This window comes from Barbatula barbatula (genome assembly GCF_947034865.1).
Source record: "Barbatula barbatula genome assembly, chromosome: 8".
Taxonomy (NCBI): domain Eukaryota; kingdom Metazoa; phylum Chordata; class Actinopteri; order Cypriniformes; family Nemacheilidae; genus Barbatula; species Barbatula barbatula.
This window is the reverse complement of record NC_136771.1, coordinates 9,146,926-9,171,924: the sequence shown is the minus strand read 5'-3', so window position 1 is coordinate 9,171,924 and position 24,999 is coordinate 9,146,926. Positions and strand designations below refer to the sequence as shown.

Genomic DNA, 24,999 nt, shown 5'->3' with positions numbered 1-24,999 from the left:
CGGAAGTTGGGGGTCAGTTTGTTTATGTTGTCACTTTGAAACAGTCTATACATTGTTTTAGGAAAGGTCCCGAACATGATAAGAACACCATAAAGGGTAACCAATGATTCATAAAGAGTTTATTACCAATGCTCAACCACACACATTCACGCATTACACGTTGCCCACGACCATGTTCACTCCCACAGAACTATACAGTACATGTTCTTTTCTTTTCCATCCATCTTTTGAGTCTAAATATTCCTATAATTGTTCTGATAGGATGACCTTTGCCAAAAGTGCACAACTCCCAGCATGTGAATATCCAGCCCTGATCTAAATGTTGATCAATACCCCTGACAAGACAGACAATGATTGAAATGAGTCCTGCAATACGTCATAATGCTTTTCTTGAATGTGACACGTACAAATTAAATATTTAAAAGCTTGACTGCCATCCGACCAGAGAGCAATGATATGATAACCCACCATTCGGTGACACTGAAAAACAAGCTTTAAATCCTACTTGGATGGCTTGTCAAGGACACCAGGATCTGCCTCACGTAGCAGTTAAATAAAAAATATACCTTAGAGGCAGAAATCTATGTTTATGTGATAACCTGTGCCACAGATTGAGCTCCAATGTGTGTGATGCATTTTTACGCTACAAGTAACCTTCTGTGCATGTCTGTGATCATTGGCAGACCTCATCAGTTTCCCAGCCTCGTCTCTGGCTGGAGCATGTCTTTATTCCACTACTTGGTTGGATATATGTCCATTGAGAATCTCGTGAGCCATTGTAAAAACAACATTGATCTCATCAATAACATATATAAAGTCATATAAAAAATGTAAAAATTAAATAAAAACATCCTTGGTTACCAAGACCACTGCTCTGAAAACACTACGTTGAAAAGGCCGTTGTCATCTTAATAATGCAATCCATTTCCTTAATTTTGCTTTAATCATTTGCTCCCCTTGTAATGATTGGATACGGACGCAACATTGTCGCATGCCAATCACAGTGGTCTGACATGGCTACTGCATGTCACAGGTCCCCTTCGAAAGAAAATCCAATTCCACTCTGTGAACAAAATGACACCTTTTACTGTCTATACAGAACACTTTACACATTATGTGGATAGAAATCTTTTTTTGTGATGTACTGAAGTCATTATGATGTATGAGAGTCATCCAGTCCTTCCAGTCGTATACGTGTTACTCCTCCGTTTAGGAGTCTTTTATAGGTCTCACGGCTGAAAAACAATACCCCCCTCCTCCACCTCCACCTCTATGTCTAACCAAAACTTGTTCGATTTTCTTTTTCCAAGTCTGAAATGCAAAAATATTAATTTTTGTGGGAAGCAATAAATGTCCAAAACAACTTTTTTCCTCTTCTTACAGCACGGCTCTGCAATGTGGGCGGAGAATTGAGAGTCTGTTGCTCCATCGTCGAAAGACCATTGGTCAAAGTAGCTGGTCAGGTCTCACACCGATATTTCGTAAGTGGTCCCTCCGACACCTGTCACCTTCTTTACCCCACCTCCAGGCTTGTGGGCGGGGCTCTGAGAAGAGCCAGAGGAGGAATAGGCCTGACCCGGGCGAGTGGACACGGTGGCAGGATAGGAGGGGGACGAGGGAGTGGTAGGAGACTGAGGAAGAGATGATTTTGACTGCCCGTTTGTCCTACTGTACGACTTCATCTGAATCTCGTCCCTAAAACAAAGACATTTAGACAAATATATTTAATCACATGTATTACCTATATAATATATACACAATAATAAAGCTACTTCTGTCCTATGTATAGAAATTATGATTTGCTTTATTGTTTCCTTGTTCTTGCTAGTTGCTTTAGATAAAAATGTCAAGTGTTTACTGCATGACCAAATGTAAACTAAATGATGGTGAAGAAAAAGGCATGCATTCCAATTAAGAATGAGAGTACTGACAATATGTATTAACAGTGTGACAAAATGTCAAATACTTTGACTGTAAAAACAAAACTTTGAAATTTGAGACACACTTTCAATGCATACAAGATGTATTTGTAATAAGAAATATTTGTAATGACAAATAGATAATAAAATACATTATCGGGGGCCTGTTGTGTTATATACCACTATCGATTTAAAGCTAATAGTTAATGACAGTCAGTTAAATAAACCAATAAATAAGCGATATCAATGCAGAAAGCTAAAATAATTACTACTTTTTCAGTTATTTCACACAATAGCTGCCATGGTAAACTCATGAATGCCTACCACAATACAAGAAGGAAACATTATTTTAAGAACAAAATCTTACGAACAAAAAACATTTCTTATTTTAACCTTCAGTATGACACATTCGTTTGTTTCCGAAAGAAATAAGCATGTGTTTTTTTTTCCATTTAATCAAATTATCTACAGCAGGGGTCTACAACTACTTTTCCTTGAGGGCCAGATTCGAAAAGTATAAATAGGATGCAAGACAGTTTTTTTTTAATTTATCCTCATTTCTGTTATATGTTGCATTTTGTTCCCTTTATACTGTTTTTGTTGCAGTTACTTTTAGATCATATATTAGAACATGAAAGTCAGATATTGGATGTGCCTTAAAATTATATTTAATTAAAAGGGATATTGTCTTTTATATTCATTGATGCATTAGTTCACCCCATAATCAAATTGCTGTTAATTTAATCACCCCCAGTCCACACCAAGATGTAATTTATGAAGATATTTATTAATATATTTGGTTGAAATAATAAAAGTCAAATACACTATACATACGATAAGTAATCTCTGGCCCTTGTGACGTTAAACTGGCATCTTATAAAATGAATCAATTGATCTGTGCAAAAAACTGAACGCTATTATCGCATCTTCAGGTGCGTTCCAATCGCACTCATGTGCCCCACGCACTTAAAAGGGCAGACCCTCTGTAGTGCGAGTTCTGGAGGGAGATGAACAGATGCTTTCATAAATTTAGATGATTAAATCATACATAGGTAATAAATGCTGCAATAAAAACAACACAGTTTTCCTTTATCTGGGACAACCGTTCAAGTGCTTTACCCTTCATGCAGTTATTTTCAAGGGCTTAAGACGTGTTTTGGAACCGACTGCCTGTGCATTTCTTAAAGCACACTATGGTTTAAGTCTAGCCACTTTTTTAAAATGTTAATTCGGGCCAGATAAAGATAATTGGCGGGCCGCATTTGGCCCGCAGGCAACTAGTTGACTAGTGGCCTACTAGTTCTACAGTATTCAAGGAATATATTAAATAACCATGTTGATATGGATTTCATTTTTGTTATATTAATTAAGTTAAATATAAAAATCTGAGGTTAACCTGATAAAAAACATTTGGTTGGCCAGACATTGAAGGCCTGCCACTGAAATTGAGACGAAAAGGGTCAACTATCGAGAAAGTTGTCAGTAGAGGCCGCTTTTGAGTAAAACAGCTATTATGACCCTACTGTGTAACTACTGCATGACTTTGATGTTAATGGATAATGTGCCATTGGTTCATTTTGATCATAATTCAACCCTAAAAGAAACTACACGTGTGTCAACATGAGCATTTGTGTATTGGCATGAGAGTAAATTAAAGTGAACTAATATTCTGTCACCATTTTCTTGGTCGCCCTCAGGTTGTTACAAATCTGTATACATTTCTTTGTTCGGCTGTACACAAAGGAAAATATTTGGAAGAATATCACTAACCAAACAGATCTCATCCTCCGTTGACTCCCATGGTATTTCATTTCCCTACCATAGCAGTAAATGAGGGATGAGATCTGTTTGGTTATCGTCCTTTGTGTTTAGCAGAACAAAGACATTTACACAGGTCTGGAACAATCTGAGGGTAAGTAAATGATGACAGATTCTTAATTTTTGGGTGAATCATACCTTTAAGATGGAGAATTAGGGGACAGTTGAACAATTTTACAAGTCACTTTACATTGTTTCTAAATTAAAAATAAATAAAACAGGAAAAGATGTTAAGTTAAAAATGTCTTCAGTCAACTACGTTACTTGCATCAACTACGTTGCTTTCAGTGTCAACTGTTTTTGTAAATATGCTGCTTATAATATTTGAAATAATCTTTAATAGGAATGTAACCATTCACGATACTTAATTCACAATACGATTTGTTTTAAAGATTTTTTTACAAAATTAGTTAAGCCAAATTAGAAATGGACAAGTGCTCTTTATCGCATCTCAAATGCTTCACATTCCTTAGCAATATAAAAAAATGTTTGTGTCAAATAACAAAAACTAATTCCAAATCCAATAAAAGATGAATAATAAAAAAGTTAACAACCTTAGACTTTGTGCTTTTCCTAACTTGGACTTTTTACAACAATTTTACATTTTCATTAAAGAAATATCATTTTATCCACATTTTTCAATTTTGCAGTTAACAGAGCGGCCCTAATCTTTAAGGAAGATTTATGAAAATACATTTTACTGTGATTGTTTTACAGAAATGTTTTTAAAAGAAAATTGAATACCATAGTAGGAAAAATGACAAAAGTCGTCAAAAGTGCCGCAGAATTGTTAGCTTTCCTACATTATTCAAATTAACTTATTTTGTGTCTTACCAACAATCTGTATACATTTCTTTGTTTTGTGAGTAAATGAAGACAGAATTAATTTTTTTGGGTGAACTGTTCCTTTAATACTAGAATGACACTTTGACACGGAGACCTGCTTGAAAACCGCTTTTATCCGTGCAATTCTGAACTTTGCTTTGAAAGGTCATTAAACAACAATATGATGTACAATACAATGAATCCAAGCAGCAGAAAGCAACAGATCACTGATGATTGCAAAAACCAATAGAATGAGATGATGGCATATGACATATCGCTTATTGCTCCCTGAACTCTTTGTAAATCGCTTTGGATAAAAGCGTCTGCTAAATGACTAAATGTAATGGCAGACCATGCATGCAACAATGACTATGGAAAAAAGGAAAAGGAAGAAAGAAGTGAAAGAGATACACTCACAGGAGTCTGGGAGGAGGAGGAAGAGTAGGAGGAAGGAGGCAGCAGGCTGCGCAGAGCGTCGAAAGGTTGTGGGGGAGTTACTCACTTTGGCGCCTGTATGCCCCCTCCCCCGATCGAGGCCGAGGATTTGCGGACAAGGCGGTACTGCATCTCGGCAGCTGCTGCACTCGAGTAAGACAGAGACTTTCCCAGTGGCGGGGCGTGTGGCGAGCGTGGGGGGTGGGCGGTGGATTGCAGGGGCGTGTCAGTAGAGCGGGTGCGGTACCCATAGGAGGGCTGGGAGTGGCCCGAGTCGGAAAGCAGAGGAGGACGAGAGAAGCGGGGTGGCCGATGGTGATGATGGTGGTGGTGACGATGGTGGTGGGGTTGCGAATCGTGCAGCAGCCGTTCCCGTTCGGGTGGTGGCGGAGGCGACGAGGATGTGGAGCCACGAATGTATGCTGCGTGCTGTGTGGATGCGAGAAGGGCCGCACTGGATGGCTGATGCAGCTCGACTTCCCGTTGATGGGCGATCTGGGCCGACAGGAAGGGTGAACTGTATCCGACCGGCGTGCGCGGTCGCCCTGGAGACATCTCTGGTGCTGCGGATTCGAAAACAGGGCTTTCGGAGGGAGTAAGCAGACTGTCGTACGACAGGCTGCCGTTACGAGGAACCAGCGGTGGTGTCTGATTTACTATGCTCTTGTAGCTGGTGGAGGCCTCAGATGGTGGGGCATTGTGGGAAGAGCGGACACTGGAGGACAGCGAGGCACCGCCGGCGAGAACCGTAGGATCGGAAAAGGAGGGATACGAGCGCCCACCGAGGGAGTAGCCCGGCACCGCTGAGCCTGATGGTCCTCCGGGGGGCCCTCCCGTACGCTCCGTGCCGCTTCGCTCCCCTGCTCCCCCCTCTCGTCCATCCAGACTGGGCTCAGAGCGATAACCTGGCTGCTGACTGGACTGAAGGAGAGAGGAAGAGGACTCTTTAAGACTGTCCCCACGACTCATCTACAGAGAGACCAGGAGAGAGAGAGAGAGAGAGAGAGAGCGCAAGCAGAAGTTTACAAAGTTATAAAGGCAATTTGAAAGCTAAATTGTAATTGTAGCTAAATAATAGGACTGAGGACAAATCTCATGGTAAGGATCACGTGGGCACAACTACTACTACAGGGAAACTGCAGAGACGACGAGTGATTTGGGAGTATATTTATGGCTAAAATAAAGTCAGCAGGATATGACAGACAGAGAGGCTTGGCTTGGAACAGCAGGGACACAATTGAAGTACACGCAACAAACTTAAAAGCGCTAAGGGCAAAGCGCTGCTATTGTTGTGTTGATGCGAGTAGATTTTTCCTGTCTCAACAAGACACCACATGAGTAACGTTAAAAACCAGAAGACATCAAAATCTAGATTTTCTTGTTTTGTGATTTTGATAGATGAAGCGCCAGGGACATAAACTTATGGAGACCTGTATGTCACATGGGGCAAAAAAGTCTGCTTTGCCCAATGTATAAAATAAAAAGGATACATTTTTGATGTCCCGGGTAAACTTGGTGGTGTGTTTCTCATCTACTATCTTAATCCAGTACTTAATCCAGAACAAAGACATTGATATAGATTTAAAACAACTCGAGTGTGAGTAAATGACAGAATTTTCACTGTCCCTTATAAAAATATAACAATAAACAACAGATATAAGAGAAAGGAGAAGGCCACTGACAATAAAACACACAAACAGAAAAAAAATACTGCGTGAACTTACTGATACTGTTCAACTGAGCGTCACTGAGTCAAATTGAGGGAAAAAACAATTCAAAGACTTGAATAAAACAGAAACAAAAGCTTAAAGAAATAAAAGAAATAAGAAATTAAAACATGCAAAAACAACAGAAATGGCATCACATTAAGTCAAATTAAATGTATGACCTTCAGACCTGTAGACTCTTGACTGAACGTGAAAACATGTTATTTTATAAACACATTCACATTAACAGACAGAAATGTTACCTGGTTGGCATAGGCATGTGTAAGGGCAGTGTGGTTCTTGCTTGGGCTGCTGTAGGCGGGTCTGTACTTGAACATAGTGGGGGTGGGCGGAGCTTTATTTAACAGACTGATCTCTGCAAACAAAGACAAATGAATGAATTCGCAGCTGAAAGGGCTCTCAGTACCTATGTTGCACATTCTACAAACATAAGTCCGTCATATAGGTTTGCACTAACCCTCAGAGTGTCCGGGAGGTCCTCGTGACAGCCCAGGGTATCTTAGCTCTGGTTTAGGAGGAGGTGGAGGCTCGGCATCAGCAGACTGACTCTCCATCATCTCCAAACTGCTCTTAGACTAAAAGATGGAGAATAAAACGCCCTTTTAATTAAGCAAAAGACAAAAAGGCTGACGACACAAAATGTAGATGCAGGACTTCGGCTCAGAACAGACTGACGGCAGAAAAGCAGCACTGATTTATGACACCTTAGAATAGTGGTTCTCAAACTTTCTTGGTCATTCCTCACTTTAGACAAGGGGGAATTTTCAAGCTCCACCTGCCCCCATCGCCCCAACACAATGTTAATGAAGCGCAACAAGCTTAACATGTTCCAATTCATTGAACTGAAAAGTAGTATCAGAGTAACAAGTTGTATCTAAAATACAAACTATATACAGCAAATAACAGAAAGTTCTAAAATAAAAGTAAAAGTGTCATAATAACTTTCATGAGATAAAAAAATTGAGAAAATAAAAGTGCAGCTGTGCACTACTAATTTCAAAAATAGAAAAGATATAAAAGTGCCATTTTGAAATCTGTAAAAAAACATTGAAATATTGCTGCGAAAGTTTTATAAAGGTAAAAATTTTCTGTAGCGAGGTAGGCGGGAAGAGAGCCGGGATTCGAGGCCGGTGCGTGAATGATAACGAGTGTCAGCTGTACGCGCACCGTACTATTGGGTTTCGGCACCAGTGTAACAAAGTTCCATGAAGGGAAGGAAAGAGGCGGGAACCGGCGAACATTTAACATCTTTAATCAAATCAAATAAACAAGGACGTCAAAGACAAAACACAAACACAATTTCCGGGCCCGGTCCTCTCTCACTGATGGTCCGGTCGCTCGTCCACTTATGCTTCACAATCTCCTCCGTGATACCAGACCGATACCGGCCTCGAATCCCGGCTTTTCCCCCCGCCTACCTCACTACAATTTCATTTGTAACCATAAATACAAAATTCCGGAAGATTTGATCTCACGTTTCCATATAAGGCATAAAAAGGAACATTTCCTCCCGTTTGGTGCGCCCCACCTGTCACGTCTCTATTCCCCACCAGTGGGGCGCACCCCACAGTTTGAGAAACGCTGCCTTAGAAGATGCAACTCAACAGAGCGATCACAGAGACCACTGTGTCCCTTTGGAAAATGTGGAAGTGTGCATTCAGAGCATGACTCCTTCCTACGGTGACTGCCAAACTGATCTAATCTAGAACAAATGTAAATATGACGCAAAACCAATGTAGTCTGCCATGATATCCACCACAATTACCTGAAGCTGGATATCATTAAATAGCTCACAATCATTAAGTGTACAACAACTTTTAATTTTAAGAACAACAACCCCTTTAAAGATGGCTGGAAGTTCAATGTGCACACATATAAAAACCAACAGTAAATGTCTGAAATTCGCATACTATTCTTGAATATTTTGTATTTCACCGTACTGCTTTAGTATCACTACACTGCTTCCTCACTCACACATCAAGTTGTTGGGTGTTGCAGCATGAACAGCCTTCAGGCTCTTTCCCAGGCGCTGCTTCTTCTGATCTGCTGACTCTTGAATAATCGCCTGTGTACACCTCTGTTATTTTATGCACTAGCGCAACGATATGAAAAATTCTTAATCTTAACATTATGAAATCAAAAGTGGACCTCTGATATATGCTGGCGGATCTCACAAACGTCTACAGTATAAGCATGTTCATCCATCCATTGCACAACTGAACACATTTACCAATGGGCTGTCTGTGTCTACTTCCTCATTCTTAAGGTTTTTAATGCTTATAACTCAGCCAACTACAAGGTGAGTCTTTAAAACAGACATCCTAAAGTATTGGGAAAAAGTTGAAAAAATCTGTAGAACATAAATCAAGTGACATGCCACAACACATTCTAACACTAAAGCTGATCTTATGTTCAGTGTGAGTGTGACTGCTTCGCTGTCCATAATCTACACTCAAAAGCCTTTCTCCTACCACATGGTAAATGACACAAACAGATATTTTAAACTGAGTCTGCCAATAAAAAGAAACTTGAGCAAAAAACTGTAATGCACTCTGTGACCTACTGATGTTTGGCTCAAACAGGAATATCTTTCATCCATGACAGAGGTAATGCTTAAGGCCTTGGCTCATTGTTAACAGCCTTCGGCATGTTTATAAGAAAAAATGTGATTGAAAACATACTTAATGGATTTATAGATTTGCTTTAAATGTAGAATCGGTTCAGTTCAGTATATTTCGATAGCACATATAAAAACAGCAGTAAAGCTGAACCAAAGTTCTGTACAACAAAAAAATTTAAGAAAGATAAAAAAAAGACAAAAACAAATTAAAAGTAGGATACGATATTACAATAAATTAAAAGCCCTTTTAAAAAGATATGTTTTAAGGAATCAAAACCAAGCTTTAAAAAAACATGCTACTGTGAAGGTTAGATGACTGTATTTCTGTAATAGTAAAGCAAACTGAAAGGATTTCCTACCCGGTGTAGATCTCCGTGGATTCCATTATCCAGCACTTTGGCAGCCAGCTGGGCTTCAGTGAGCTGCGGCCGGAGGAAAGGAGGTTGAACAGATACTGTCTGAGTCTTTCTCCTCCTACCCAGATACCTGACAAATCAGAACACAACACTGTTTCAATACCCGAATCAGAAAATACATCAATGTTTTAAAAAGCCAAGGCTTTTTAACATGTAGGTGATGTTTAACCTGGGTGCCTGTGAGCTACACAGAACGTGCGAGATGTTTCTCGTGCAGCCGTTTGTGAAGGGGTTCACGCCTCCTCTAAACTTCCCCGTCACCTACAAAAAGACAGTGATGTGCAATAAATTCACTGTATGGGGCAGGGATTTAAACAAAAGTCTGTTCCGCAGTGATAATCTTTTAAAAACTCAAAATCATCATGTTGCGGACATCAAAATCACATTATCAAAAACATAACACGAGGAACATAAAAAAGACAATAAAACAAAAAAAGGAAATAAAAGACCAGCAAATTCAGCAAAAAAATGTAATCTGATTTTAATCTTCAAACTAAGGGAGGAGGGTTGAGAGAAGCTTCTTTTGAGATTATAAAACTGCTTAATAGTGGTGGTTTTAATCCCGGTTCTCCACCACCAACATGATTACTGACAGAACATCACAAACAAACAGAAGATTATGATGTGCATGTCACAAACATGACACGCTACGAACCTGCTCATTGGTGGTCCTGCCTCTTGCCACCAAAACAACATGGAAACCAGTGAGGCCTGCCACTGGGATGAAGAATAGCCCAGAGACACACATGACGGCCATGCTGATGAAAAGTCAAGGATGTACCGGCAATATTCATTCACATCAACATAACTCTCACCTCTTATTGTCTTTTATTCCACTTTAAAGAGCACGTAGCCTGGATGTCCTAAAACAGACTATTTCAGTGTGTAACGTAGCTTTACTTCAGTGTTAAAGATCTGCAAAGTTGCTAATCAAAAAAGTCCATGAAAAATAAAAGATAGATTCAGATAGTTTGTGTGTTTACATCCTGTAGCAGAGATGCTGTGTTCAAGAATGTAGTTGTTTTTACTCCCAAATCCAAAGAATGATGTTTTGAAGAACCAGTGGATAAAATATTTTCCCCCTGATTGCACAGCAGTATAATCCAAACCTTTTGTCATTTTACTGACAACTTTTTCTGCAACCTTGTTCGAGTTTGTTAGTGTGGGATTTACTAAACGCTTGTCCATGAAATATGGGTCAGCATGGCTTTATTTGGACCAATGCACATCTCTGAATCACAACCTGTAAGTGTAAGACGTTTAAATTATATCGTCTATCGATTGTTGAAAATCACTCATATTTTATGTTATGTGGTGTAACGTTACACTTACAGCAGCTAAAACTGTCCTCCCAAAATAGTTCTGATAATCAAGTGTGAGGCCACTACTATCTATAAATGTGTCATGTCATGTAGATTGTCTGTCGTTTTTATTACTTGGATTCATGATAAAGGATGTGGATAGATTTAGTTAAGAAGCTGTAATGTTTAATAAGCGCATATATCGGATACAATATTTTTTCTGTTTAGCTGTGGGTCCAATTCGGTTGAGTGTCTTGTCATTTTTATTACTTGGATTCATGATAAAGGATGTGGATATGTTTCGTTGATATGCTGTAAGGTTTCCCTTAATTAGTTACGTTAGCATTGCTGTGCTGTGTTTACAAATCAATGGCATTTTTGCAATCTTACCATCTCTGTGTACTAATAATCCTTGTGTAAATTAATAATAAGCCTCCAAGAGCTGAAATGTAGTTGTGCATCTATGCGGAAAGACCAATCACAACAGACTGGGGTAGCTGACCAATCAGAGCACAGTGGGCTTGTGGAAGGGAGGGGTTTAGAAAAATGAATCTTCAAACTGCTTGGAGGGAACCGCTTCGAGATGAGACAAGGTTTGAACTTAAATGCATATTTTGAGAAAATTACAGCGTTATTTGACCTTGGATGCATTTAAACCTGTTGTTGGGGATTCAAATACAATATATTAGGACACTTAAAAATGTAACATAATGGGAAATTCTATATATTTTTAGTTGTAGTGTTTCTAAAAGAGAGATCATTAAGATGCTGACAGCAGTCAGTCTTTGTTAAGCCAGCACATTAAACTGTTTCCAAGAAACTGACTCGAAATTATATTTGCATGAATTTTGAGATCATTTCTGTCAACAATATCATGTAAATGCAGACATCTATTGCCTTTTCTCTTTTTGAATCTAAATGTATATTTAGTCATTTCGCAAACGCTTTTATCCAAAGCGACTTACAAAGTAGAGGAAAACAATAGAAGCAATATGAAGAAATATCTGACAATGAAGTGAAAAACAGGGTAATAAAAACAGCACACCTTCCTCATCAAATATGCAAATGTTAGCACATTGTAAATGTATGGATACGTGACAGCTGAATGTACTCTGTCCAGCTGCTGAGTGTGGTAGAGAATGAAGAGCAGGCCAAATCCGAACACGCTCATGATGTGAACCGTCAAAGACAGCAGGAACAGGAAGAAATAACGGTAGTTCCTCCGGCCAATACAGTTATTAACCCACGGGCAGTGATGATCAAAATCCTGCGAGGAAAGAGGGGACAAGAAAATAACTACTGTGTGTGTGTGGATGTATGACAAAAAGAGAGAGAACAAGCATGAGCTTAAGCCCATGTTCACACTTAACTTTGGACAAGAAAAAAAATGGACAAAAGCACTTAAGATTAAAAAATACATTGCAGCGTTGTGGTTACAAATAGCAGACGGCAATGTTCAAAGATAGCATTTGTGCATGAAGGCAGACATGTTTCATAGGCATCGTAACGGAAGTCTATTTGAATTATAAACAGGGAGCGTCTTTGCAATAACTAATCACATATTTAAAAACAACAACACTAATTTCTCGGTAGAAATGCAATAATAAGTTGTTGAAAGTGAAAATTTAACTTACATTTATACAAAACTATGCTCCAACGGGCATTTTGGTCACCATTTTATTTTTTCAAGCTTCAGCCTTCTCGACAAATCATGTTCTTCGCATGTTGTTATTGAAACAACAGGCTCTGTCACGGTTAGTGAACTTGACGCAAGGCGTTTTTTTTTTTAAAACCTCAAAAGACGCTCTCAGCTGCAGAAAAAAGACGCCGCCGCTGGTGTTTAAAGAAGCGCTCGGGACTAGCCTAAAAGGGTAACACCACCCAAAAATTATGTCATGAATGATTCCCTAGTTGATCCAGACATGTATACATTTCTTTGTTCGGTTTGAACACAAAGAACAATGTTTTGGAATAATGTTAGCAACCAATAGTTCTGAAGCACCAGTGACTGCCATAGTACAAATACATTTTAAATGGTAGTCAAAAGTGCACTTGAACTGTTTGTTTTCCTACATTCCTCAAAATATATTCGTTTGTGTTCAACAGAACCAAAAAATTTATTAAATGTTTTTCCTACTATGGCAGTCAATGGTGCTTCAGAACTGTTGGTTGCTAACATTATTCCAAAATATCTCTCTTTGTGTTCAACCGAACAAAGACATTTATACATGTCTGGAACAACTAGAGGGTGTGTTATTTATGAAATAATTTTCATTTATGGGTGGAGTGTCCCTTTAAGCCTGGTCTGTGAAACCAGGCCTCAAAGTGCCAGTGAAACAAAATATTACAATGGCTATTTTCTCATGAAATATTGCAGCGTTTAATGTAAATAGTTTATCAATGTGGGTCATTCTCTTAAAAATTGTGTGTGCCCTCATAATCTTTGGTAAAATCAGAAAATGCACTGCCTTCCTATGCATCTTAAATGACATATGTTAGACTACTCTGCTGTCATTTCCATTTCAACAGCTGTATTTATACATCCAATCAAATTGCAGAGAACGACTAAAGCTCGCCCACCATATTTCTGGGACGTTTTACACAGGACGTTTATGATATTTATGCAAAACCCCCATTAATAAAACAGGCACGTATGTCTCATATTATGTAAACTACCACATGCTAACATATGAATTGGAAATGCCTTTACACACCGCTATGGTTTCAAAACTAGGATTTGTGTTTGTACCTCCACACAGTTGTCGCACACAGAGCAGTGCGAGCAGCGTGGCGGTCTGTAGAATCGGCAGGTGGAGCACCACTTCATCCGCACCTGAATGCCTCTGATCTCTACCGTCTTGTAGAGAGGAGCCCGGAAATCATCCTCTTTATCTTCATCCTCGTCCGCTGCAACACACGCAGGTGATTTTTCTGAGTTAGCATTTATTAATTATATGTGCATGTTACACAATACTGGAAAATTCAGTAAATCCATCATAAAAACATATCAAGAATTATTCTTCAATACCTCTGGGGAAGATGCCGGGATCCATAAACGTGGCCATACAGAAGTTGGCCAACACAAACAGAAACATAATGCCATTGTATATTGGCACAGCGACAGAAAACTGCTCCGTAAGCCAAGGACACCTGAAAGAATGAATGAGAGTAACTCTGTAACATCAGTAAAAAACACTTCCTGCTTGCAGTCCATTGACAAAGAGGACACATTACCAAGTGCTGATGAATAAATATATAGCATGTGCATGTACAGGAAAACTTTATGCAGTCACGAAGAATTCCCAATGATGTCTATCATGTTATTAACTCTGTGAAGGCAAATCCGTAAAAAAAATGTGCCACTTCTCCGCAAAACATATATTTTCACTTGCTCTATAGCTGGGTTTTTCAGCAAAGTGTGTGTACTCACGTAAAGCAAAAGAACAGCGTTGTTGCTCCAACCAGGAAACCCGTTGCTGCAGAGACAGGCACGTAGCGACTTGGCCGGAGAGGTCGAGATGGAACAACGGGGTGGGGCGGGGAAGTGGGTCCGGACACTCCCCCACTCATGCTGCCGCTCGGCATCACCAGGGGCAAAAATCACAGCACACCCCGATATATATGATCAGTTTGCAAGTGTTTGTATTGAGACAGCACAAACGTGTAGATTAAGGGAAAAGCTGTCACTCTTTCAGAAGTGTATGAAAAGGCCACAACATGAGTATAGTTTCAAGAGCTATAAGGTCCTCCCCAAAATTAAAAGTTTGATTAAGTTTCTGCAGATGGAATTCTTTCACAATGATTCACAAGGATTTTAAAAGTTAAACATGATAAAGCATGGCACAACTGTTTTGGTCATTTGCTTAAAGCATGAATGTAAATGCAAAAGGCTCTCTCACTTCCGTCAACTCTATAGAAAGAAAAAATAACTAATCAATTAAAAATGACACCAACCAGTTTCACAGCGGCAAATAAAACCAACTGAAAAAGCAAACTGATCTATAGTGATGCTCTTAAAATAAAAATTTGGTGATACAGTATGAAATGAGAGGTAGAGGACAGCATAGAGGACATATTCATAAAAAAATGTTTTGCAACTGCTGACAAACGTTCATTAAACGTATATCATTTGAGCGACATGCTTGTGATGAACATCTCTTCTACTTGGTTTACAAAGCCTAAGTTGGAAAGTTCAGTTTAGAATGTTTCAAAGGAAATGAGTGAAGGAGTTGGTGGTCAAAACTGTGAGCCGATGAAGATGTCTTCTCCCCCGCTGTCCACGCTATCAGAAAATGTAAAAATGTCTCTCCTTCATTTTAACCAGAATGTGCTACATCGCACCCTTTGAATTATTTCTCTCTTTAGTCGAAGCATTGTCGATGCACTGGTGAGTGATGGACTACAGGCCAGATGGTCTTCACAAAATATTAGTAGGCCTACAATGACAGAATCTGCGTTGCTGATTGGATCAAATCTTCTTACCAACAAAAAATAAAAACAACAAAGCTTCTAGGAATTGAATCAGGTGACTGGAGTGATTCTGAATCAAGACTGGAAGAAAAAAAAACCAAAATGCTTGGGGAGCAAATAGGAAACAATGGAAAAACAAAAGGTCGACTTCTCCTTTGGGACTCTTAGGGACCTCCTTAAGTGTTTAAGTGTGAGCGCATCAGGCCCAGCTGATGTCTATTAGCAGATGTGGCACGTTACATAAGGGTCTCAGGAGGACGAGGTCTCAAAGGAGTGTCCCGAGCCATGCCTACGCTTCCTCCTTTAACTGAAGTTATCTTTTCTTCCAGGCGATCAAATGCACACCAGAGATAGCAAACGTTGGTGCTTTGATATAATGATGAGCACTTCTTGTGGGTGTGCTGGAGAGGGTATTTATGGATGGAAATTAACTCCACCTGAAAAACACAAAGGAAGGAAAAATTTTAAATGATAGTCAATGGAAGCCCAGAACCGTTTGATTTCCTAAATTCTTCAAAATCTTTCATTTTGTTTTAAACAGAACACATTTTTTTTTACTACATGGCTCTAGACAAACAAAATCAGTTAAGGAGCCGTTGGCTCCTATAGGGGAAAATAGCAGGTGCCAAAAACATTTTTAAGAGCCACATAACATGAATTTACATTTTTTAATCACATATTTGTGCTGATGTGTGTAAATCTTCCCTCTCATAGGTCTTGCTCAAATAAAGTTTTCTTTTCAAGTAGTTTTCCCTCATAAGCAGGGTCAAATGGAATCTGCAGACTTTTTTGTTGATTCCACCCTAAAATTTGGGAACAATCTATGGAACTCAACAGAGTTGTTGGGCTCTGAGAAAATTGTTGTCAAAATCTGAGAACTAGCCCTTCGAAGCAGGTATTATTTAGACATACTTAATTCAGGATATATTTTCTTTCTTCCCTTTCTTTCTTTCTTTCTTTCTTTTCAGAACTGACTCATACCCGTTGAACAACACAATACAAACCAAATAAATACATGAACTGCGCTTAATTACAAAGACATCTGTAGGACAATACCCAACCAATTTTCTGTCAACCGTGGAGAGATGACATCACATAAGCTTTCACTATCAAATGTATGCAAACAAACGTAATGTCTGGCTGTTTGCAGAGCCTCAAGGCTGTCTGACATTGTGTGCGCTGACAATGTATGTGTGCATTTCACCAATCTAACATAAGAGGCTCAAGAAACGCATTTGTCGCTGTACTTTGTTGACCAAAGTGAAAAATACATTTGGATGACAAATTAATTATGGATGTGCTCTAGACAACCTAAACATTGGAATTTGAACATTAGCAAACAAAATGAACTATCTACAAATATGTCTGCATTGGGTTGTAGATTTGATGCTTTGATAGGAGGAGCCTGATTCGACTATCATCTCACAGTTGAGAGGTGTAATGCAATGGGGATCATTCCATTTTGGTTATACGAACAGTGGCGTAGCAGACGGGCACGCTTCACATCCTCCTCACATGCAAGTTCGACTATGTAAATCCTTAGTCGGGGACACCCCTAGTCTGTATATCTGTTTATTTCTAGGACTACAATTGGTACAAATTATGCACATATTAAAAAGCCATATGGGATTTGTATGGACTGTGGGGCCTAAACAGTTTTCCATTGTGTAGTTAAAGATACCCAATCGTAACAGACAGGTGACACAGCAAACAGAGCTGGCTGAAAATAAAAGGACATTAAAGTCACTGTGGCTGACAGCTGTTCTCATCAATTAATAAATAAAGCACTGAAGGTGCAATGCAATACAGTAACTAACTTCTAAAGCAAGAGACTACTATCACAAGGCTGGAGTTTATTCTTAAATGAAGAGTTTACCCAAAAATTACATTTCTGTTATATTTACATTCATAATTATTTAGCAGACACTAAATACTAGGATATTTACCCACAAGACCGACTTTCCTAGAAAAAGCTAAAGTGTTAAATGTAGTCCTTATGACTCGAAAAGTTTCAATGTACTGGACATATTCTGAAGGTGGACAGTGGCTTTTGGTGAATATATATGGGGTCAGCTGTGGCCTAATGGTTAGAGCGTTGGTCTTGTGATCAGAAGGTTGCCAGTTCTAATCTCAGTGCCAGCAGGTCATGACTGAAGGGCCCTTGAGCAAGGCACCTTACTCCTGGATAAAAGCGTCTGCCAAATGAATAAATGTAAATATATCATCTGTTAATGTTTCACAGTATCCCGACAATGACTTAAGCCATAAATTATATCAAAATATCGCTATTCACATTTATTCGCACTCAAAACAGTGTTATCCGGTGTTTTCCGTTTTTTTATCTAGCAGTATTTTGAGACACTTTTCTTAAAGATCTAAACTGGTTCAGTCACAGAGCGTATTGTTATCAGTTTAAGTATGCGAGACATCTTGGAATCTGACCTGTGGTCCAGTCTAAAATTGCCGTAGCTGTGTAACCCTGAATCAGGTCCAAGGGACAACTCTGTCATTTTTAAATTGATCAAAACCACCCTGAAATGTTAGTGTAAAAAATACTTGCATTATAAAAGGTGGAGGGGATGGGGATGCTGTTAATTGTATTAAAAATATATATAAAAAAAAGGTATGAAAGTAGGCTTACACTGAAGATATCAACAGATTGATTTAACATTACAAAAAGAAAAATGACAGCATGCATAGCAAATAAATATGATATAAATGTGTATAGAGCTATGTATTCGAGTAAACAGCTGACAACTTGATCTCTAGAGATCAGATTGTAAATGTGACAGGTGTAACGAGGTGGCGACCATGAAGTATCTCGTCTTCTTAAATGCGTTACTGAATCATGACTGAGTGGTGCGTCAAAATTGTAAAATGGTGCATGTTTGGACGCATTGGACAGTGTCATTTGCCAGAGCTCATGCGCATACAACACTGGTAAATGTATTCTTATTTGGGGTTTTTTGTCATAAACATAGGTTTGATCACTGTGAAAGATATTTCTTGCTGTGTTTTTAGGTGGCTAAATAGCGCAATTTGATATTATTACAGCCTTCCTTTATTTAGTGCCAAAAAGGCTTAAGTAATCTCTCTGTTTTGGTTTATTATTCCTTAGCATATATTGTTGCTTTATGCAAATGCCAAAGACGTAAAAAAAATGTATTTATATTTTTTATTGGTAAATGAGGAACGAAGATGTCGCAAGGTATGCTTTAGCCCAACGAGATTAAGCTAAATATAAAATGCCATATGAAAACAAATAAAAGCAAATTTTTCAGGCTTGTTCGGTTAGACAGCCTTAATGAAAAAACAAAATTATCGAAAGGCGGGCAAGTAAAATTTTGCAACATCGCTGCAGTGAGGTAGGCGGAACGAGAGCCGGGAGTCGAGGCACCGGTCTCGTATCAGGGAGGAGATCGGGAGCATAAGAGGACGAGCGAGCGGACCGTCAGTGAGAGAGGACCAGGCCTGGAGTTTATGTTGTGTTTTGTTATGTTTGTGTGGCCGGCAATCGACCGTGATGGAGCTGGCGGCATTTTAAATGTGTTTTGTTGTTTGTTTATCTAATTAAAAGCTTGATTTGCGTTCGCCGGTTCCCACCTCCTTCCTTCCTTTTATTGAACTTTGTTACAATCGCCTAACTACAATACAAAGGGCACTGTATGATGATTTTTCTGTCATATGATGTACAAAAATGTAAGTTTAAAAATAAGTTTATCGTTTTTTTAAAACAAAATTTGAGAAAAGTTTAGTATTTTGATTTTGTAACCGTTTCGGAATAAGCTCATGCAGATCGAATGAAAAACCCAGTAATAGGACCTAAAGCATATTGCACATAATGCTATAAGAAAACCACGATTTACTTAGGTTGGTATATTATCATCATGTTTATATTGTTTTCAATGTTTTTGTTGAGAAAAACAAGCACACAAATGTTTCGGTGAAAGTTTGGAGTTAGTTTGTTAACAGAGTATAAACAGAAACACATGGGCTTCTCTGAAGCTCAGCCCGAGCATGGCAGGTGCACACAACCGTATTTTAAAGGTTGGTAAACCGATCAAGTTTATTGAAGCACTGAGTATATTCGTGCTTATAGTTCTGCTAAAAGTAATTTCAAGTTAAAACTGTGTTTAGAAGCAAATAATGCAATTCTCGCATCTAAGTTTGGTGATTATGACTCTTGCATTTATCCATGAATTAGCTAAAGACTAATAGTAGGCCCCTGTTTTCCTTTTTGAAATTACTATATTTGTGTTCATAGCCAAATTATTTACGCTTTATTATAAATGTGTGTCATCACTACACAGCTTTTACAGCATTGTTTCTGCCTTTTGTTCACACATGGCATTTTCCGGGACTAATCCCGTTAATGGAACTAGGTTCCCTTTCTGGAATAAACTTTCGGATCAATCCGGGATGCGTTTGCGTTCACACAGAAGGCTCTCTGGCAATTTTCTGGAATTAGTGGTCTGTGTGAATGGGGTCATACTTACCTGAAGTTAGTTAACTTTTTGAACATGAAATAATTTATTAGCTATTTTTTACCGAATGCAGACCTTCCGAAAGAAAAAACAGTTTATTTTTGGTTTTAAGACAACACGCATTCAAATGCCAAGAACAGGCAATTTGGTTGAATCCTTTGTAAATATAATGTCATTGAACATAAATGTATTTATACTTTATTCAACTTCATTACATTAAACTTTGCCTGCCAAAATGAAATGCAGCATCCAGGTAACCATGTGTTATTAGTTTTGAGCGGTTATCATCTATGAATATCAGACCTTGAAATGTTGTGATTGGCCAATCAGAATCAAGTATTCCAGAATGCAAAGTAATAAGTCGCCTTGATCACTACTTCGTCTGACAACAGAAAATATATCAATGAGAAAGGCTTCGTTGGGCATTCAGATGTAGTAAAATATAGTATGTGACAGTCCGGAGATGCGAAAGGCCCAACACTAGTCTGACAGCATTCTTGTGTTATGCACTGCAAGTGTATTAGACACAGACATAATAAATTACAAGAAACATGGGGCAAAACCGATGAGGTCACTTTTTTCACCCAGGTTATCGTGAAATATCAATATCATCTCAAATACACGAAAAAAATACATGTGGAAGAGATTAAGCCGGCACAATCATTTGGCGAGCTTGAAATTGATAAATAAATCCAACTAATCAAAAAAGAAGAATCACATGTCTGGCTAAAAATCAATAATCAACTCAGTCAAACTACAAAATATATATTTTAATGTGCCCTTTATATTCCTCCATTGAATCTCCTTATCAAGATGAAAACATCTTTGATACCCTCTACAGTCAAAATTAACTATTTCCAGGCCCTAGGAAGTGTGTGGGTATGTGGGGATCTCAATGCAAGAACAGGATCCTTACCCGATTACACCACTGATAATGGTAATAGTTATAAATTGTATATAACTATATATAACTATATATTGGACAAAGCTTTCAACAAAACAGTGTACATTTGTCAAGAAATAACTTTGATACACAAGTCAACAAAAATGGAAAACTTATAATTGAGCTCTGCCAAAGTCTTGGCATATACATCATCAATGGCATGGTGAGAGGAGATTCTCTAGGAGGATATACAAACTGTTAATTTCATGGTTGCTCGACAGTTGACTACATGATCACAGATTTAGATCTATCCTCTTTCAAAGCGTTCTTATAAAACATTATTAAATCAATGTATAAAAATAAACAAATATAATTTTTTACTCAAGGAAGGGGGTGAGACAGGGATGTCCACAATCACAAACCCTTTTCAAAATTGGCAAAACTCCTAGGAAAAAAAAAGCAGCACCTGATCTCACACTACATGATTCCAACATAAAGTTTCTGCTGTTTGCTGATGATCTGGTCCTTCTATCTCCAACTAAACAGTATCCACATGCCTCGAAATGCCAATTAGAATCTGGCTCAAAATATTTCAATCAGTCTTAGAACCAATTGCACTGTATGGCAGTGAAGTGTGGGTACTCTCCTGAACCAATTTAACAAATGGGACAAAACCCTGATTGAGGCCTTACATGCCGAGTTCTGTAGGAGTATTCTCAGAGTCCTGAGAAACACACCAAACAACGCATGCGGAGCAGACTGATGCGCATTCAAAAACAGAGCATCAAATTTTAGAAACATCTAAAAATGAGTTACCCCAACTAATTTAATTTTAAAGCCCTTAAACACCAGGAACTAAACACTGAAAAAAAATAGAATGATTCAGCTGATCCTAAAGCTACTAACAGCACTCAGCATCAAGACACTGACACACTCATTCACAAAGTTCAACCCAACCAAATTATGGAAGTACAAAAAGAAAGTTACCTTACTGGACGGAATCAACAGGAAAACAAACTTAACTTGAATATTATTTGACCCTAGATAGAAATTATACGACAGCAGAATATCCTAGTACAGTGAAAGACTGTAAATTAAGAACAACAATGATGAGATACATTACAGACTAAGCAATCACACTCTGAGCATAGAGAAGGCTAGACATCGACAGAACTGGTCAGCCGAAGAGAGCCGCATCTGCCCACACTGTGACCCATATTTGAAATGATTTGCCCTGACTTCAGGAAATTAGACAACAATACACAACTTCAATATTTTTTAGGAGAAAAATAGGATTGTATTAGCAACACAATACATAGATGCCTGCCACAACAAAAGGGAGGAGTCGACCAATCAGTGATGCTCTCAATAATAAGCACACACATACAGAATGTTTGTGTTTTGTTATTTCCAAAATGTGCATTGTTTGATTTGATGTATATTGTTTGCGTTTCATCTGTTCTAGATGTATTGTGCTCTGGCAAAACACAAAAAGCACATTTGAAGAGAGAGAGAGAGAGAGAGAGAGAGAGAGAGAGAGAGGGGGAGAGGGGGAGAGCCTTTTGAACTTCCCTTTTCCCTGACACGCCCCTCTATACTCCATATCGTTATCATTTAACAGACAAACACACGAGATCAAAGCTGGTATAGCTAGTTATGCGAGCCAATACACTGGTCGACAGACAGCAATGGTTCAATTTTCACTCTCACGTTTCATATTGTTCGCATTTTTAGTCATACGCGAGTCATTCGTTTCGGTAACATTATTAGTCCTTTGTTGTGATTTCGTTTCACTTTCAACAATGGTTGCTCGTTTTACTCATTGATGAGTGTAAAACTAACAGATCATTAATAGGCAGGTGACCTGATGACAATAAATGACTCACAAATGACTACAATATAATATCATGTAGAACCGTTTTGAACATGTGAGGTTAAAGGACGAGACACATAACCGTATCGTGGGGTATGGGTCTGATGTTCAAGCGGTGTGTATCTTTTGGGTGTGTTTCTCTGCAGCTGCACTGTTGTCATCGGTTTTAGGCCCGAAGTGAATCCGCGCGACCCCGATTCCCAGCTCGCAGTTTTAGCGCGTTCCTTTAATCGATTGACTCCGTGCAATTGCAGCAAAAAAATGATTATTAATAAACAAATCTAATCTTATTAACATACTCTAGAGAGTGCATGTTAACGTTACGTGTCTCTGTGGTCACCACCTTGGTAATTCAGCTCACGCCGCAAAAAAAACGAATGACAACGAATACAGATGCCGAAAATCGATTCACATGTTTAGAAAAAGCAATGCACTGCATAATATAAAAGCGTTAAATCGATATAGAACCAAACGTAACTTGTCGCACGGCTGGGCAGGACGATTAGCATTGCAGCTAGCACTATATCTGCCCCTTTAAAAAATGGTGTTCACGACCGTGTAAAATAACACAACAAGCAACCTACCTGTCAATTCATTGACTTTGCTGGTTTAGAGCATTGGCGTGTGTGTGGCACTGGTTATCCTCTTGAATAGATTAGATGATGGCTTAAATCTCCGTTTCAATCTTTGGGTGGTGGGGTCTTTCCGACGGCTCACTTAGCCAGTTAGCCTGCGTCCAAACTCTGAAGCTTTAATACACAGTCAAACATAAAAATGGCCCTTTGGGTTTTGACTCCTCGCTAAAATCGCCAATTGTTTTTGTAAACGAAATATACTATCGCGAAAAGCTTGTTAAAGCTAATGTAGCTTCTAGCTAAGGGCTGGTTAAACGTATTTCAACCAGCTCAGCGCAGCGGCACAAGCTCCGTTCCATATCCACGAGCCTCCCAGAACAGCCTGACGTCCCCACCCTCCTGCGAGCGCATTCGCTAGGACCTGCCGTCAATCACAACAAAGTAACCAATGATAACGCGTAATGGAGTATTTGACGGATTTGTCAAAGTCGCCCATTTCTCAGGTGTTGATAAAGAGGATTACGGACACCTGACTGGCCCTCATGTCCATGCTCGGACTCTGGAACGGGGCATACGGTAGGCTAAACGTTAACCCGAACTGTTTTAAATGTAACGAGTAATAATACAGTTTAAACCGTAATAAATCGACCGACATCAACAGCTTAATGCAGGATTAAAAGTGACACAGTGACATATTAAATACGCGTCGCTGTGAACGTTGCGCCGAGGATTAACGAGACAGAAGGAGTTTTACGGATAAGCATCCCCCACACCCACCAATATCCTCACAAATCTGACCAACATCTGTCACACGGCCGCTCAGACCAAATAACACAAATCTCCGGCTCATGTCACACATAAAACACAAATATCCACAGATGTCCTTGTTACAATAAACTGTTGTTTAATGTGAAACAAACATGGCACCAACCCTCCAAAATGGCAAATGAGGACAGAATAACAATATTTTTTGCACAATTCAAGGTAGGGATTCGCAGGCATTGCACACACAAATGAAAAGGTAGGCTATAGTAGGCCTATGCAATTTAAGTCGCTTTGGATAAAAGCGTCTGCCAAATGCATAAAGGTCCAAATGTACATGTGTACTCATTGAAATATGCAATGTAAAACAGCAATTTTAACGCATAAAGGAAGCAAAGGTCTAATTTTCTAGATTAGGGTTATTCAGAAAATCTATTACCAACACCAATTGGTGTCAATTGAAATGGGCCGAACAGCAAAGCATTAACAAAATATGAAACACTGCTTTTTTAATTAAAAGGAATCCTCTTTTTGATGCTTGTTATGAAAATGTCCAATGAGACAAGATATAATTTCTCACTTTTTTAATAAGGAGCATTCAGTCATTTTAAAAGTCATTATACATATTGATAATGCACTCTGCTTATGGGTCAGCATAGAAATAGGTCAATGGGTGTTTTAATAAAATAAGTAAAGTTGTTATGATCTCACCTTTTTTAGGCCATCCATTCTGATATCATTCATAATAAATAAGTTCATGTCAGTACAATTATTCATGTTAGTTGATGATGCATTAACTAATATTAACAGCTACAAAGTTTGATTTAAAAAATGTTTTAGTAAATGTTGAAATTAACATGAACTCTTATTAATAAAAGCTGTAGAAGTATT

At 38.7% G+C, this 24,999-nt stretch overlaps 1 protein-coding gene across 2 annotated transcripts; it reads right to left on the bottom strand.

The window, feature by feature from the left end:
* Positions 1 to 104: 104 nt before the first annotated feature.
* On the bottom strand, positions 105 to 23,730 carry zdhhc5a (zDHHC palmitoyltransferase 5a). 2 transcript variants are annotated; one of them, XR_013787033.1, is made up of 12 exons: positions 23,356 to 23,730; positions 14,492 to 15,968; positions 14,090 to 14,211; positions 13,811 to 13,968; positions 12,156 to 12,328; positions 10,416 to 10,518; positions 9,930 to 10,021; positions 9,704 to 9,830; positions 7,182 to 7,299; positions 6,967 to 7,079; positions 4,980 to 5,966; positions 105 to 1,695 (listed from the first exon to the last, which is right to left on the bottom strand). XR_013787033.1 is itself a non-coding variant. In XM_079462662.1 (12 exons), the coding sequence occupies exons 2-12, from the start codon at positions 14,644 to 14,646 to the stop codon at positions 1,467 to 1,469; spliced, it is 2,292 nt and encodes a 763-aa protein (XP_079318788.1). In that variant the 5' UTR covers positions 14,647 to 15,968; positions 23,356 to 23,730; the 3' UTR covers positions 105 to 1,466. The 2 variants fall into 2 exon arrangements, 1 of the variants encoding a protein (XP_079318788.1); XM_079462662.1 differs by having other exon boundaries at positions 5,065 to 5,966.
* Positions 23,731 to 24,999: the final 1,269 nt, after the last annotated feature.